The sequence below is a fragment of the Eptesicus fuscus genome, chromosome 25 (assembly GCF_027574615.1).
Source record: "Eptesicus fuscus isolate TK198812 chromosome 25, DD_ASM_mEF_20220401, whole genome shotgun sequence".
NCBI lineage: Eukaryota > Metazoa > Chordata > Mammalia > Chiroptera > Vespertilionidae > Eptesicus > Eptesicus fuscus.
The window spans coordinates 4763207-4775381 of NC_072497.1; the positions used below are offsets into that span (position 1 = coordinate 4763207).

General features: G+C 46.1%; 1 protein-coding gene across 1 annotated transcript in view; it reads right to left on the reverse strand.

The window, feature by feature from the left end:
- TICRR (TOPBP1 interacting checkpoint and replication regulator) overlaps positions 1–12175 on the reverse strand; it is a 71861-nt gene that overhangs the window by 41727 nt on the left and 17959 nt on the right. The window contains exons 6-15 of the mRNA XM_054713300.1: positions 11680–11819; positions 10614–10832; positions 10302–10453; positions 9024–9124; positions 7429–7522; positions 7261–7340; positions 6857–7096; positions 5898–6009; positions 3879–3936; positions 1447–1590 (exon numbers count right to left, since the gene is read on the reverse strand). Of these exons, the coding sequence (XP_054569275.1) occupies positions 1447–1590; positions 3879–3936; positions 5898–6009; positions 6857–7096; positions 7261–7340; positions 7429–7522; positions 9024–9124; positions 10302–10453; positions 10614–10832; positions 11680–11819 (1340 nt within the window). The remainder of the gene's footprint in view (positions 1–1446; positions 1591–3878; positions 3937–5897; positions 6010–6856; positions 7097–7260; positions 7341–7428; positions 7523–9023; positions 9125–10301; positions 10454–10613; positions 10833–11679; positions 11820–12175) is intronic.

Sequence of the window (12175 nt, forward strand, 5' to 3'; positions counted from 1 at the left end):
GTCATGTATCTCATAAGTACCTAGAATAAAGAACCTTGACAGTAAAAAGACAAACCCAATAGAAAAATGGGCAAAAATTTGAACAGACATTTCTCCAAAGAAAGTACACGAACAGCCAGTGAGCTCAACATCAGTTATCAGGACAATGCAACTCATCACCACAATAAGATACGCTGGGACACACACCCACTAGAAAGGGTAGAATAAAAAAGAGAGACAGTATCTTGGAGGGAAGACAGGGGAAGTGGATGGGTGGGAGGTAATCAAGCAAAGACCTTGTATGCATATATGTGTAACCCACAGACACAAATAATAGGGTGGTGAAGGCTTGGGGTGGGCTGGAGGGGAATCAATGGGGGGGATAGGGGGACATATGTAATACTTTCAACAATAAAGATTAAAAAAAAAAAGAGAGAGAGCCCTGGCCGGTTTGGCTCAGTGGATAGAGCGCCGGCCTGCAGACTGAAGGGTCCCAGGTTCGATTCCAGTCAAGGGCATGTACCTTGGTTGAGGGCACATCCCCAGTAGGGCTTGTGCAGGAGGCAGCTGATCGATGTTTCTCTCTCATCGATGTTTCTAGCTCTCTATCCCTCTCCCTTCCTCTCTGTAAAAATCAATAAAATATTTTTTTTTTTTAAAAAGGGAGAGACAGTAAAAGGTAGTGATGAAGATGTGGAGGAACCCTCATACATTGCTGGTGGGAATGTAAAACGGGGCAGCCATTCTGGTGAAGTTTGGTAATCCTCAAAAAATTATACATGGAGTTACCAAATGACCCAGCAAATCCATTTCTAGTCGTGTACCTGAGAATTAAAAACACGTCGATACAAAATCCTGTATACGAATGTCTGTGGCATTATTGACAATGGCCAAAAATTGGAAACAACTCAAATGTCCACCAATTGATGACGGGCAAGTACAATGTAATTTATCCATACAACGATGTACACTGGCGCTAAAAGCAAACGAGGCCTGGGACCTGTTGTATGACTTACTCCACGTACAAGAAACACCCACAAAAGGCAAATCCATAGAAACAGAAGGCAGACTGGCTCTTGCCCACAGCAGGGGGTGACTGCTAATAGGTGTGAGGGTCTTTCTGGAGTGATGAAACGTTCTGGAACATACCGAAAACCACTGCATCACAGACTTCAATACATGAATTATCTCTCACTCATCTAGAGATAACAAACAAACAAAACTAGAAAACTGTTTGATCACTACTCTTCATTTCTTTTAACTGGTTTTATAAAATAGATGCTAGTTTGCAGGGGTAACTAGGAATGGAGCCCTGAGCGAGACCAGCCTGGAGAGACCCCGAGGGGACAGTAACTGGAGGTAGCCACAGAGAAGAGGAAAACAGGAGGTGCATGAGCTCCTGCCGTAAAGCGAGGCTCGGGACGGGCTGGGCGTGAGCAGCCCCTGTCCGGGTCGCTGTGAAGGTACCTCGGGTCCCGCTGACGCTGTCCGGCTTGTGCTGCAGACCTTCCACGGCCGACACGGAGTGGCTTCTCGGCAGCCCCCGCTTCGCCGGTCTCTTTGAAGGAGAAATTTCCTGGGTGAAGAGATTCCTTCGAACTTTGGTCACTTCTGAAAACATTAAAAAAAAAGACAAATATTGTCACTTATAAAAGCCACATCTGGGAAAAGAAAGTTACCCAAAACACAGAGAAGCTGCTTAAGGAAACTGTTCTATAGATTGACTACTATATAGACACTGACTGGGAGAATTTTCTTAACTACTATACTCACATGGTACATTAAAGTTATTTTAAGTTGATTTTTAGAGAGAGAGGAAGGGAAAGGGAGAGAGAATCAATGTGACAGTGAAACATTGATCAGAGGCCTCCTGCACGCCTCCTACTGGGAATTGAGCCAGAAACCTGGGCCTGTGCCCTGACCTGGAATAGAACTGGCAACCTTTTGGTGCACAGACGAAGCCCAATCAACTGAGCCACATGGACCAGGACTAAAATCATTTACTTTTATAAATTCAATGTAAACTCAACCTTTCAGGAACACACGGAAGGCCCACACACCTAACCTGGAAACTTTGCTTGCTGAAGAATGAATATAACCCCTAAGTAAGAGGATGGGTCTTTCAGTACATCCCAGAGTTAGAATGACTGTCCTCACATTTTTGCTGCTTTGTATTCAGCTCAGCCTCAAGTAGAGAGAAACTGTTCTTTTCAACTTCAAAGATCTCAATCTTCTCGGGAATCTCTTACTAATTTTCTGGGTTATTTTAAATGCCCTTCCTCACTCAACAGCATGAAAGCTGTGACCATCTAGACTCAAAGTTAGGGGGGGGAAGCTGAAAAGTCAAGAAACACTTGGCAAAAGTGAGGAAAATGGCTTCTGAGTCTTAGGGTGGCCTCATGGAGGCTACGCGGTAATTCACTGCGGTAAATTCTTCTAAGAGTCATTGAAAGAAAACCAAAGGAAGGAGGTCCACACACTGGGAGGACGCCTTACACCTTCCCATCAGGGACACACACATTAACGCAAGGACCCCACTCAGCGAACTTTAAAGAAAGTTCCTCCATCTCCACGTAAGAGCCCGGCTCACTGCCCAAGGCTGTCTACGAACCTGATCTATGACCTGACAGCTAACCTGGATTTGCTCCTTTCTGTTTCTCCCAAGTTTTTGAAAAGTTGAATATCTATAGAAAACTTCAAAGAATCCTATATAATAAAAGCCTAATATGCTAAGTGCCCAGTCGTCCACTTAACCAATCAAAGCATATATGCTAATGATATGCTAAGGCCACTCAACCACTTGCTATGACAGGCGCTGACAACCAGGGGGAAGATGCTCTGACTGGTAGGTGAGCTTGCTGCTGAGGTAGGGCCGACAGGGAATGAGCGAGATGCGTCAGACACACCCTGGAGCCCTCCCGCGGTCCATCCCCGGCTGGCCAGCCTCCCACATCCTTCCCCAGCCCGATCATGCACTGGTTCCTTGGCCTGGCCTGCGCCCTCTCGCAATCCAGGGTCCCTTGGGAGATGTCGGAGAGCTGGTTTCAGCCCGATCCTGCAAGGCCAGGCAGAGGGACCCCACTGGTGCATGAGTTTGTGCACTGGGCCTCTAGTAACACAATAAACAGTCATTGCTAAAATTCACGCACTGTCATCATTCATGCCCCCCATTTGTACAATTTCCACCGCCACACCGCAGAGGAAGGGCAGACACGAGACTCCTCAGTCCCTCTACTTCAGCGCATGTCTCCTGGGTACGAGGGCACATTATCTAGCCTATGAACCAGGAAGTCACTGTTCAATTCCCAGGTGGTGGGCCTGATCTCCAGTATGGGGCGTGCAGGAGGCAGCTGATCCATGATTCTCTCTCATCACTGATGTTTCTATCTCTCTCTCCCCCTTCCTCTCTGAAATCAATAAAAATATATATATATATATATTATTTTTTAAAAAAGAAATGCTCGCCCTAGCCGGTTTGGCTCAGTGGATAGAGCATCAGCCTGCGAACTGAAGGGTCCCAGGTTGGATTCCGGTCAGGGGCACATGCCCAAGTTGTGGGCTCGATCCCCAGTGGGGGACTTGCAGGGGGCAGCCAATCAATGATTCTCTCTCATCATGGATGTTTCTATCTCTTTCTCCCTCTTCCTTCCTCTCTGAAATCAATAAAAATATATTTAAAAAAAAGAAATGCTCTAAAAAAAAAAAAAGATTTCAGGCCAGTTATTTTGCAGAATGCAGCATTTTGAGACCACCTGAACACCTTATTCTCCTAGTACATGTTATCTGGACATATTTCATTAACCAACAACTGCCCATAACTAAGCAGCTGCTTAAATACATGCAAGCAAATAAATGCATCGTTCTAGTCAATGAACAGGTGTTGAGAGAACAAAGCATACCTTGTACCGGATCTTTCACTGGGAGTGAGGGCTGCGGGAGAGTGGGGCGAGAGTTCTCCTGAAAGATGAGAAGACCCAGTAAGAAAACAGATATGCATTTAAAATAAAAGAATAAAATTCCACCTGGAACCCTTTGACCCTGACAGTTCTCCTTACGGAATCCATAACAGAAATGGTTGCAAAATGCACAAAAATAGATACATGATCCACGGACACTGAAGGCTGCAATAATAATACAGAATAAGAAGCTCCCTAACTATCCATAAAGAGGGCAACAAATTAATTATGGGTCATCCATCCACTGCGGACATTAACAGAATTAGGGAGGTCTGTAAGAACAGAGAAGGAAGGAAGATCTGTATATTCTAACACAGAAAGAGGTCCCCAATGGGAAAAGGCAAAACAAACAAACAAAAATGCAGAATACTAAGTGGACCATCCAGAACTGAAATATCATTGCTGTTATGAACACATTAACAACTGCTGGACATAGAAACCGGGACTCAAAAGAACTGTTGGCCCAGAAAGAAACTCACTACAGACTGATTCATTTGCCTCTCAGCATAACCATTATTGCTTGTCTCATTTTCGGTTCCTATAAGTGTGTTCCTAGTATCACATGAGCTCACTCATCTAGAGGAAAAGATGAACAACATAGACTGAAGAACAAGAACAGCAATGATCAGACTGTCAGACCTCAGAGGGAAAGTAGGGGAGGGTGGGGACAAGGGAGATAGATCAACCAAAGGATTTGTGTGCTTGCATATGAGCCTAACCAATGACCACGGACAACAGGGGGAGGGGGGCTTGCGTGTGGGGGGGATTGGGAAGGGAACGGGGGGAGGGGGTTGATGACAAATATGTGATACCTTAATCAATAAAGTAATTTAAAAAAAAAAAAAATGCAGAATACTAAGTGGAGTGGGTTAGCCATGTGTGATGTCTCTGTGCATGTGTGTGTATAACATGTGCAAACCTTTGTGTGTACTAGTGGTGCATACAGAATAGGGCTGTGAATATACAATGATTTCTTCTGAAAAATTAATGGAGAAAGGACACCCTTAACTTTTAACTTTATATATTTCCATCTTTTTCTTTTTAATTATAGGAGTTTATTTAGAAAGTTGCAGAGGTAGCAGAAGTGAGCCAGCTGGGCTGCGGAGGCTCAGAAAATAAGTCACAGAAGTGAGAAAGGCAAGGATAGCACTCATGGGGGAAGACGAGGGGAAAGGGAACGGCACGGGGTGCCCCTGAGAGGGAGAGCGCACCCTGATTTCAATGTGCTCATGATCACCTACCACAATCAACAGTTACCATCAGGCTTGACAACAGCACCTACCACCCACCCCACATTTTTTTAACTTATTATGGAAATAAAACATACATATTGGCACGCAGCCAGATTCCTCTTATGATTGCTCACCATTTTTTTCTCTCACCATTTTTCAATGACCTCTTTGCTTACATTAGTCATTATTTTATGAGTATTCTCATCTACATTGAAGATTTAAATGAACTTATTCCTTCCTAATTTTGGCTTGCTGTTTTTATTTACATTACCTCTGTCACACTTTTGGGTAAAAGGGTTAATATTTAATATTTTACACATGTATATTTCTTTATCTGTGGATTATAGTTGTACACACATTCATAAAAACATCTCACCCTAGCCTGTTTGGCTCAATGGATAGAGCGTCGGCCTGCGGACCGAAGGGTCCCGGGTTCGAGTCCGGTCAAGGGCTTGTCCCTGGACCAGGCCCTGGTTAGGGTGAGTGCAGGAGGCAACCAATCCATGTGTGTTTCTCTCACATCAATTTTTCTGTCTTTCCCTGTCTCTTCCATTCTCTCTAAAACTCAAAAGGGATAATAGCCTCAGGTGAGGATTAAACAACAACAAACATCTGATTTGACTTCTGTGAGCTCCACGCCCACTCCCCGCCGCAGACACCGCCCTTCATGTGGCTCCTGCAGAAGAACTAGCTCTCTGGCGCCATTTCCTGTCTCTGGGAAACAACTCACGTTTCTCGCGGTTCTCTGGGACACTTTGCTCTGGGACACTTTGGGGATTTCAATTTGTCGAACATTCTGTGAGACCTCCGCAATGCTTTTGTGTCTTATTAACGCCTTTTTCCTTTTGGAAAGAGAAAGCAACAGTCAATGTACACTCAATAGCGGTTACCTGTAGTTAAATTAGACTGAAACTACAGTGCAAAATAAAACATTCTCTTTTTAAAAATATATTTTTATTGAGTTCAGAGAGGAAGGGAGAGGAGGGAGAAATAAAAACATCAATGATAAGAGAGAATCACTGATTGGCAGCTTCCTGCATGCCCCCCACTGGGGATCGAGTCTGCAACCCGGGCATGTGCCCTGACTGGAATCGAACCCGGGACCCTTCAGTCTGCAGGTGAGCCAAACTGGCCAAGACTAAAACATTCTTTAGATATAGGTCAGTAATCTTAGTATTGGACTGAATTTAAAGCAAAGCAAGTCAATCCCAAAATTTCCAAAAGTAAGTACTATAAATTCAACTAGTCATATACAATGGAAAGCATCAAAGGAAAACTTAAAAAGCAAGCTGAAACCCTAAACTCATCTCCTACAAGGCTCCTAGTTCCCTGACACCCCATGGACAGTCAAGGGCTCTGTGGACTCAGTGGCAAATACTGTGTACAATGTCATGTGCCCTTGACACTCTTCCGAACACCCAGGAACATAGAGAGAAACTCCAGTGACTGGCTTCTGTGATTCAGACAGGAGGGCACAGGAAGTCAATGAATTACAAACACACACTACTGGACTGTGGTTTAAACACACCCTCCGGCCCTAGCCAGTTTTGTTCAGTGATCAGAGCATCAGTCTGCGGACTGAAGTCCCAGGTTCAATTCCCGATCAAGGGCATGTAACTGGGTTGTGGGCTCGCAACCCACCCAACTGGAGCATGCAAAGAACGCCTTCAATTCCCAGTGCCCTCCTACCTTCTCTTCTTAGCTGATCGGGTACGCAGCTCCTCCAGCTGGTCGGAGTCCGTGCCGCCCGGCGCTGACCTGCCGCCACTGGCCATGAGAGGCACGGAGGAAAGCGGCGACTTGCTCTCCTGTGTCACGGAGTCATCGCTGAAGAAATCTGTCGGCAGGACCTCCGCCAGCTTCTGAGGAATCACAATGCCCAGGCTGTCGTACAGTTGCCCCAGCGTCTTCGGGATGGAGTCAATGTACCTGTGGGCAGGTCGGCTAAATGTGGAACAGTCGTCACGGTGGCACCTCCATCCCCTCCTTGCCCAGCGTGAGAAACAGCCTCCCCAATTCCAGGCTTCTGAAACAACGCCATACGCAGTCTTTGGTAAAAGTGTTAAAGTTAGGGTAGCAGTCCTCAAACTTACAATTTTAGAATTTCTTCCAGAAACGTCGCCAGGTATGCCGAGTCCTCACTTAAACACACCATGCGCAGCAAATCCGCCACCTGAAGGAGATTCCGAGGTGACTACACGCCTCTGCGGGATGCTGAGACCTTCTAGCACATTCCCAGCAGCCCCGAGCGGTATATTTACCTCCTCCACCAGCTGCTGCACATCATCTATTCTGTCAGGTATCAACGGGCACTGTACACACATCTCCAAACGAAGAAACACCTGCAGCTGGCACCTTAAAAGAGAGAAATACTAGGTTATAGCTACTCTGAAGGTCACTAAACTCAAGGCCCCTTCCTCAGTCATAGATCTACTTATATACAAAACAACAAAACGGAGAACCGTGGCTTTCTCTAAAGCAGCGATGGCCAACTGCTGGTCTTCCGACCAGTGATGGTCCGTGAGGTCCGAAAGGTTGGTGAGCACTGGTTTAAGGAAACCTTTGGAGCAGCGGTTTTCCACCAACCACTGGTGGTGCGTGAGGTCCAAAAGGTTGACAACCGCTGCTCTACCGACATGAGTTATCAGGTAAACAGGTGACTCAAACTGCATATCTATCTACCCTACTTAATAAAATAATAATATGAAAATTAACCATCACTCTGCTACACCCACAAGCCACACCCACCAACCAATCAGGAGTATGCAAATTAACCCAACCAAGATGGCTGCGGTGACAGAGCGAGCAGGAGGCCTGGGTTTCCCCGGTAATGGAGGAAGCCAAGCTTTCCGCACACCCTGGCGGGCCCAGGCCTCCACTCAGGCTACAAAGTTTCAATTATGGAAGATAAATAAATCCCAGATACCAGGGCCTCCGCTTGGGAGGCTCACCAACCATCAGTGGTTCGCAGTAGGATCCCAGTAGGATTGGGCCTAAACGGGCAGTCAGACATCCCTCTTGGGGTCCCAGATTGAAGAGGTTGCAGGCTGGGCTGAGGGATACAATCCTGCCCCCCGCATGAATTTCGTGCACCGGGCCTCTAGTGTATGTGTGTGTGTGTGTGTGTGTGTAAAAATATATGCCCAGCAGCTGGAACAGTGGAACGACCAGAACGACTGGTGGCTGTGATGTGCACTACGCCAGCAAACCAGCCTAATCCGAACCCTGACCAGCCCCCTCGCCCTGGCCCGGACAAGGATCAGCTCCCAAAACCCCAATCGGGGGCAGGGCCAGCCGGCAAACTGCCCACAGCCCCTCCCCCCAGCTGGCCACAGCCCCTCCTCCCAATCGGCACCAACCCAATGGGCTCCCACCACCCCCCATGGTCCCTCTCCCCCACTGGCCCACCCCAGCGGGCCCCCATCGGGGTGGGAAGGCCAGATCCCACCTGTGGACGAATTTGTGCACCGGGCCTCTAGTCCTATATAATAAAGAGCTAATCTGCTAATTAGACCGAACAGCAGAACGACCGCCTGGACAACCTTCCGGGTGAAGTCAGGGCTGCGAGGGCCGAGGCAGCAGCCAGGGCTGCGAGGGCCAAGCCCCTTGCCCCAATTTCATGCATTGGTCCTCAGTTAGATTATAAAGAATCAGCCACAAAAGCCTCTTCAAGCCATTTGCCATCTGTTCTAAATGGAAACAAGCAAGTCTTAATCTTTTGCACTCGGATGTCGAGTGTGACTCGACACGGTTAGCATTAGAATAAAGGAATCGAGAAAAAAGCAAGCGAGTGCAAAGAGTTAAGAGTTTGCTTTGGAGCAATGGTTAAAACAAACAAACAAAAAAGGTTACTTACTCTCTGACTTTGTCCTCTTTATCCAGGTTTTTTCCTATGTCTTGTCTAAGACTTTTGCTAGTTTTTAAGAGGTTATTTTTGACTTGATGCAGGCAGTTCATCTGAAAATGCAAAAGTATCACATAGGAAACTGTGACGTTCCTTGTCATCATTTCTAATTTCTTCACAGCTGACAAATGCCCTAAGAAGGGGAGTACATTCCCTTACACACTCCCCCTTCTTTCACTTTAATGAAAAAATGGTGAAATGAATGTTCTTTTCTATCTTAAAGCCTGCAGATTTGACCTTTCTTTTTAGTCCCCATCTGACGATATTTTTTTCCACTGCTTTTCAGAGAGAGAGGAAGGGACGGAGGGAGAGAAAAACACCGATGTTAGAGAAACACAATGACTACCTGCTTCCGGTCCAGGTATGCGCCCTTGACTAAGAACTGAACCCGTGACCCTTCGGTGCACAGGCCAACACTCTGACCACTGAACCACACCGGCCAGGGCTTGACCTCTCTTAAAAGGAAGATTCCATACAGTAGTGACTGAGATGTCTACATACTATAAACAACTCCTGTTCGTTTGAGAGGAGCCTGGCTTTACTAGCCATGAATAGAAAAGCAATAACTGGTCTAAAAACAGCGGTTTACAACATCCCTGTGCATAAGGGTCACTTAAGAAGCTTTTAGTACATAGATACCCAGGTCCCAACATGCAGACATCTGCTTCTCTGTGTCTGGAGGAAGGCAGGCATCAGGTACTAAAAAATGTCCCATGTGCCGCACAGAGTGTTGTTCTGTGGTTAGAGCGTTGGCCTGCACACCAAAGTATCCTGGGTTCGATTCCCAGGCAAGGGCATGTACCTGGGTTGCAGGTTTGCTCCCCAGTCAGGGTGTGTGTGGAAGGCGACCAGTCATTGTGTCTCTCACACCAATGGGTCCCTCTCTCTGAAAACCAAAGAAAAAAATGTCCTCAGGTGAGGATTTACAAAAAAACAAACAAAAACGCTGCAGGTGACTACACAGTCCAGACAGGACTGAGGGCCACTGGCTTAATTCTGCGCTCACACGCAGCTCAGATAAGGACACAGGAGAGTACATGGCATTACTGGCCTAACCCATGCCCTTCATTTCTGCCTTGTTAGGTCACCATGTCCAACTTCCAAGACCTGGAACTGTGCTCACCACTCACCTCCTTGCTCCCCTCATCATGTATGAATCATGCCCTGCACACAAACATGTGAACCAAACCTGCCAATAAGCAACAATGACATTCATCGGGACGCTCTTACCTCTAAGTCCTTGGTGCCTTTGGACTTGAGAAATGCTTTAATGGTTGAGATCATGTTCTGAGCACATGAATACAACATGGTTTCTCCTGTGGCCATAGTCTTTTGGTAATTTTCATGTATGTAAGATTGCAGCTCCTCTTCAGTTTTAAAATCTGTAAGAAAAGAAAAGTTAAGCTGAGGACTTCCAGTAAAGAGGACAGAGTAGGTAAAGGCTGTGCTTGTCGGACGGATACGACTGAAACGTATGAAGACATGAGGGTATGAAAGGGTACACCTGCACGCAGACACTGAATGCTGTGAAGTGAGGGGTACCTTTAGGTTTGGAGCTTCTTCGTGTCCTTCCTCTGGGCTCCAATCTACCCGCCGTTCTCCCGCCCGCAGTCTGCTGGGTCCCCCTGTCCCCAGCGGCCTCTGGACTGCCATCTGGATGCAGCTTCTGAGCCTTGACGTTCAGCCTCGCGACGTTCAACATCTTTAAGGAGCGGCACATGGTCTTCATTTTCTGCCGCACTGGCGTGCGAGGGACGCCTCCTACCAGCCATCGTGGGAGGGAAAGTAAAAGAAATTTTACCCCCGTGGACCAAGAACTACTTCAGTTACCAAGAAACCAAAAACCCCACTGCTTTCATTCCGCACTAAGAGCTACTTTGCCCACTTTATGATGCAAAAACTTTTCCTGGAAGCTTATGCCAAGGAAATCACTAAAGAACAATCAAATCATACACATGATGTACACTACAGTATCAGTTATAATAACAATATCAATCGAAATATTCAACAACAAAAGAATTCTGTAAATTCCGTTAGGCAGTGAGGTGGAATAGTAACTGAAAAGGCAAGGCAGCAGATGAACAAATAATTCTGTAAGCGACACGCAAAGTTGTGTTTAAATTTGTTGTAACGAAAAATGAAAATGATTTATTCATTAAGAAGGTAAAATTGTGGCTCATTTTTTATTATTTTGTTAAATCCTCACTGAAGTATAATTTTTCCACGGATTTTTAGAGTGGGGGAGTGGGGGAGAGAGGGAGGGAGAAAGAGAAACATCGATGTGAGAAAGATTGGTTGGTTGCCTCTAGCACACACCCCTCAACCAGGGCCAGGGATTGAACCTGCAACCCAGGTACATGCCCCACCAGAATCAAACCTGAGACCCTTCAGTGCGCAGGCCAACACTCTAACCAGTGAGCCACACGGGCCAGGGTTGTGGCTGATAATTTAATCACTATTGTACTGATGTAATTATTTTGAAGTTTAAAATAGAAGAACTTGTCCTTGTTTATTCAGTTACCATTTCAACCTCATTTTAGGGAGTATCAACTCTTTAAAACATACAGTCTCAAAAAATACTCAAGAAACCTCCTTGGTATGAGCGTACGTTTCTTTTTGCTGTCTTCCTGGTTAGACACGGCGGGTTCTTCACGAGACTTTCTCAGGTAGAGCTCGGACAGGCGGCGTGTTAACTCACTCTCAGTCTTGGAAGACTCTTCGTTATTGGGCGAGGCAGCCTGCAGTAGCCTGTGAACAAGTCAAGAAGGCTGGTGTAAAGCTGAAATTGTAATTTCCCAAAATGATTTAGAGACAAAACGATAGTAACAACCAAATGCCTCTTTTTATAAGCTAATCAAAGATGTCCCCACAAGATGCCTTCCAAAGTATGCTTTCTCAGGAGGGAGATGGTCCCTTTTCTCACTTACACTTTTAACAAACCCTTAGGCAAAAGCTCCCTGTTCACAGAACCATTAACCATTACACACAGTGTAGACTTTTATTAACAAGATCTTCATGTCCCAGGGTATATGTTTGATTATGGCAACTACTTTACTTCTGTGCTTTCCTGGTTATTTTTTTGCTCAGTGTCCATACATTCAAGT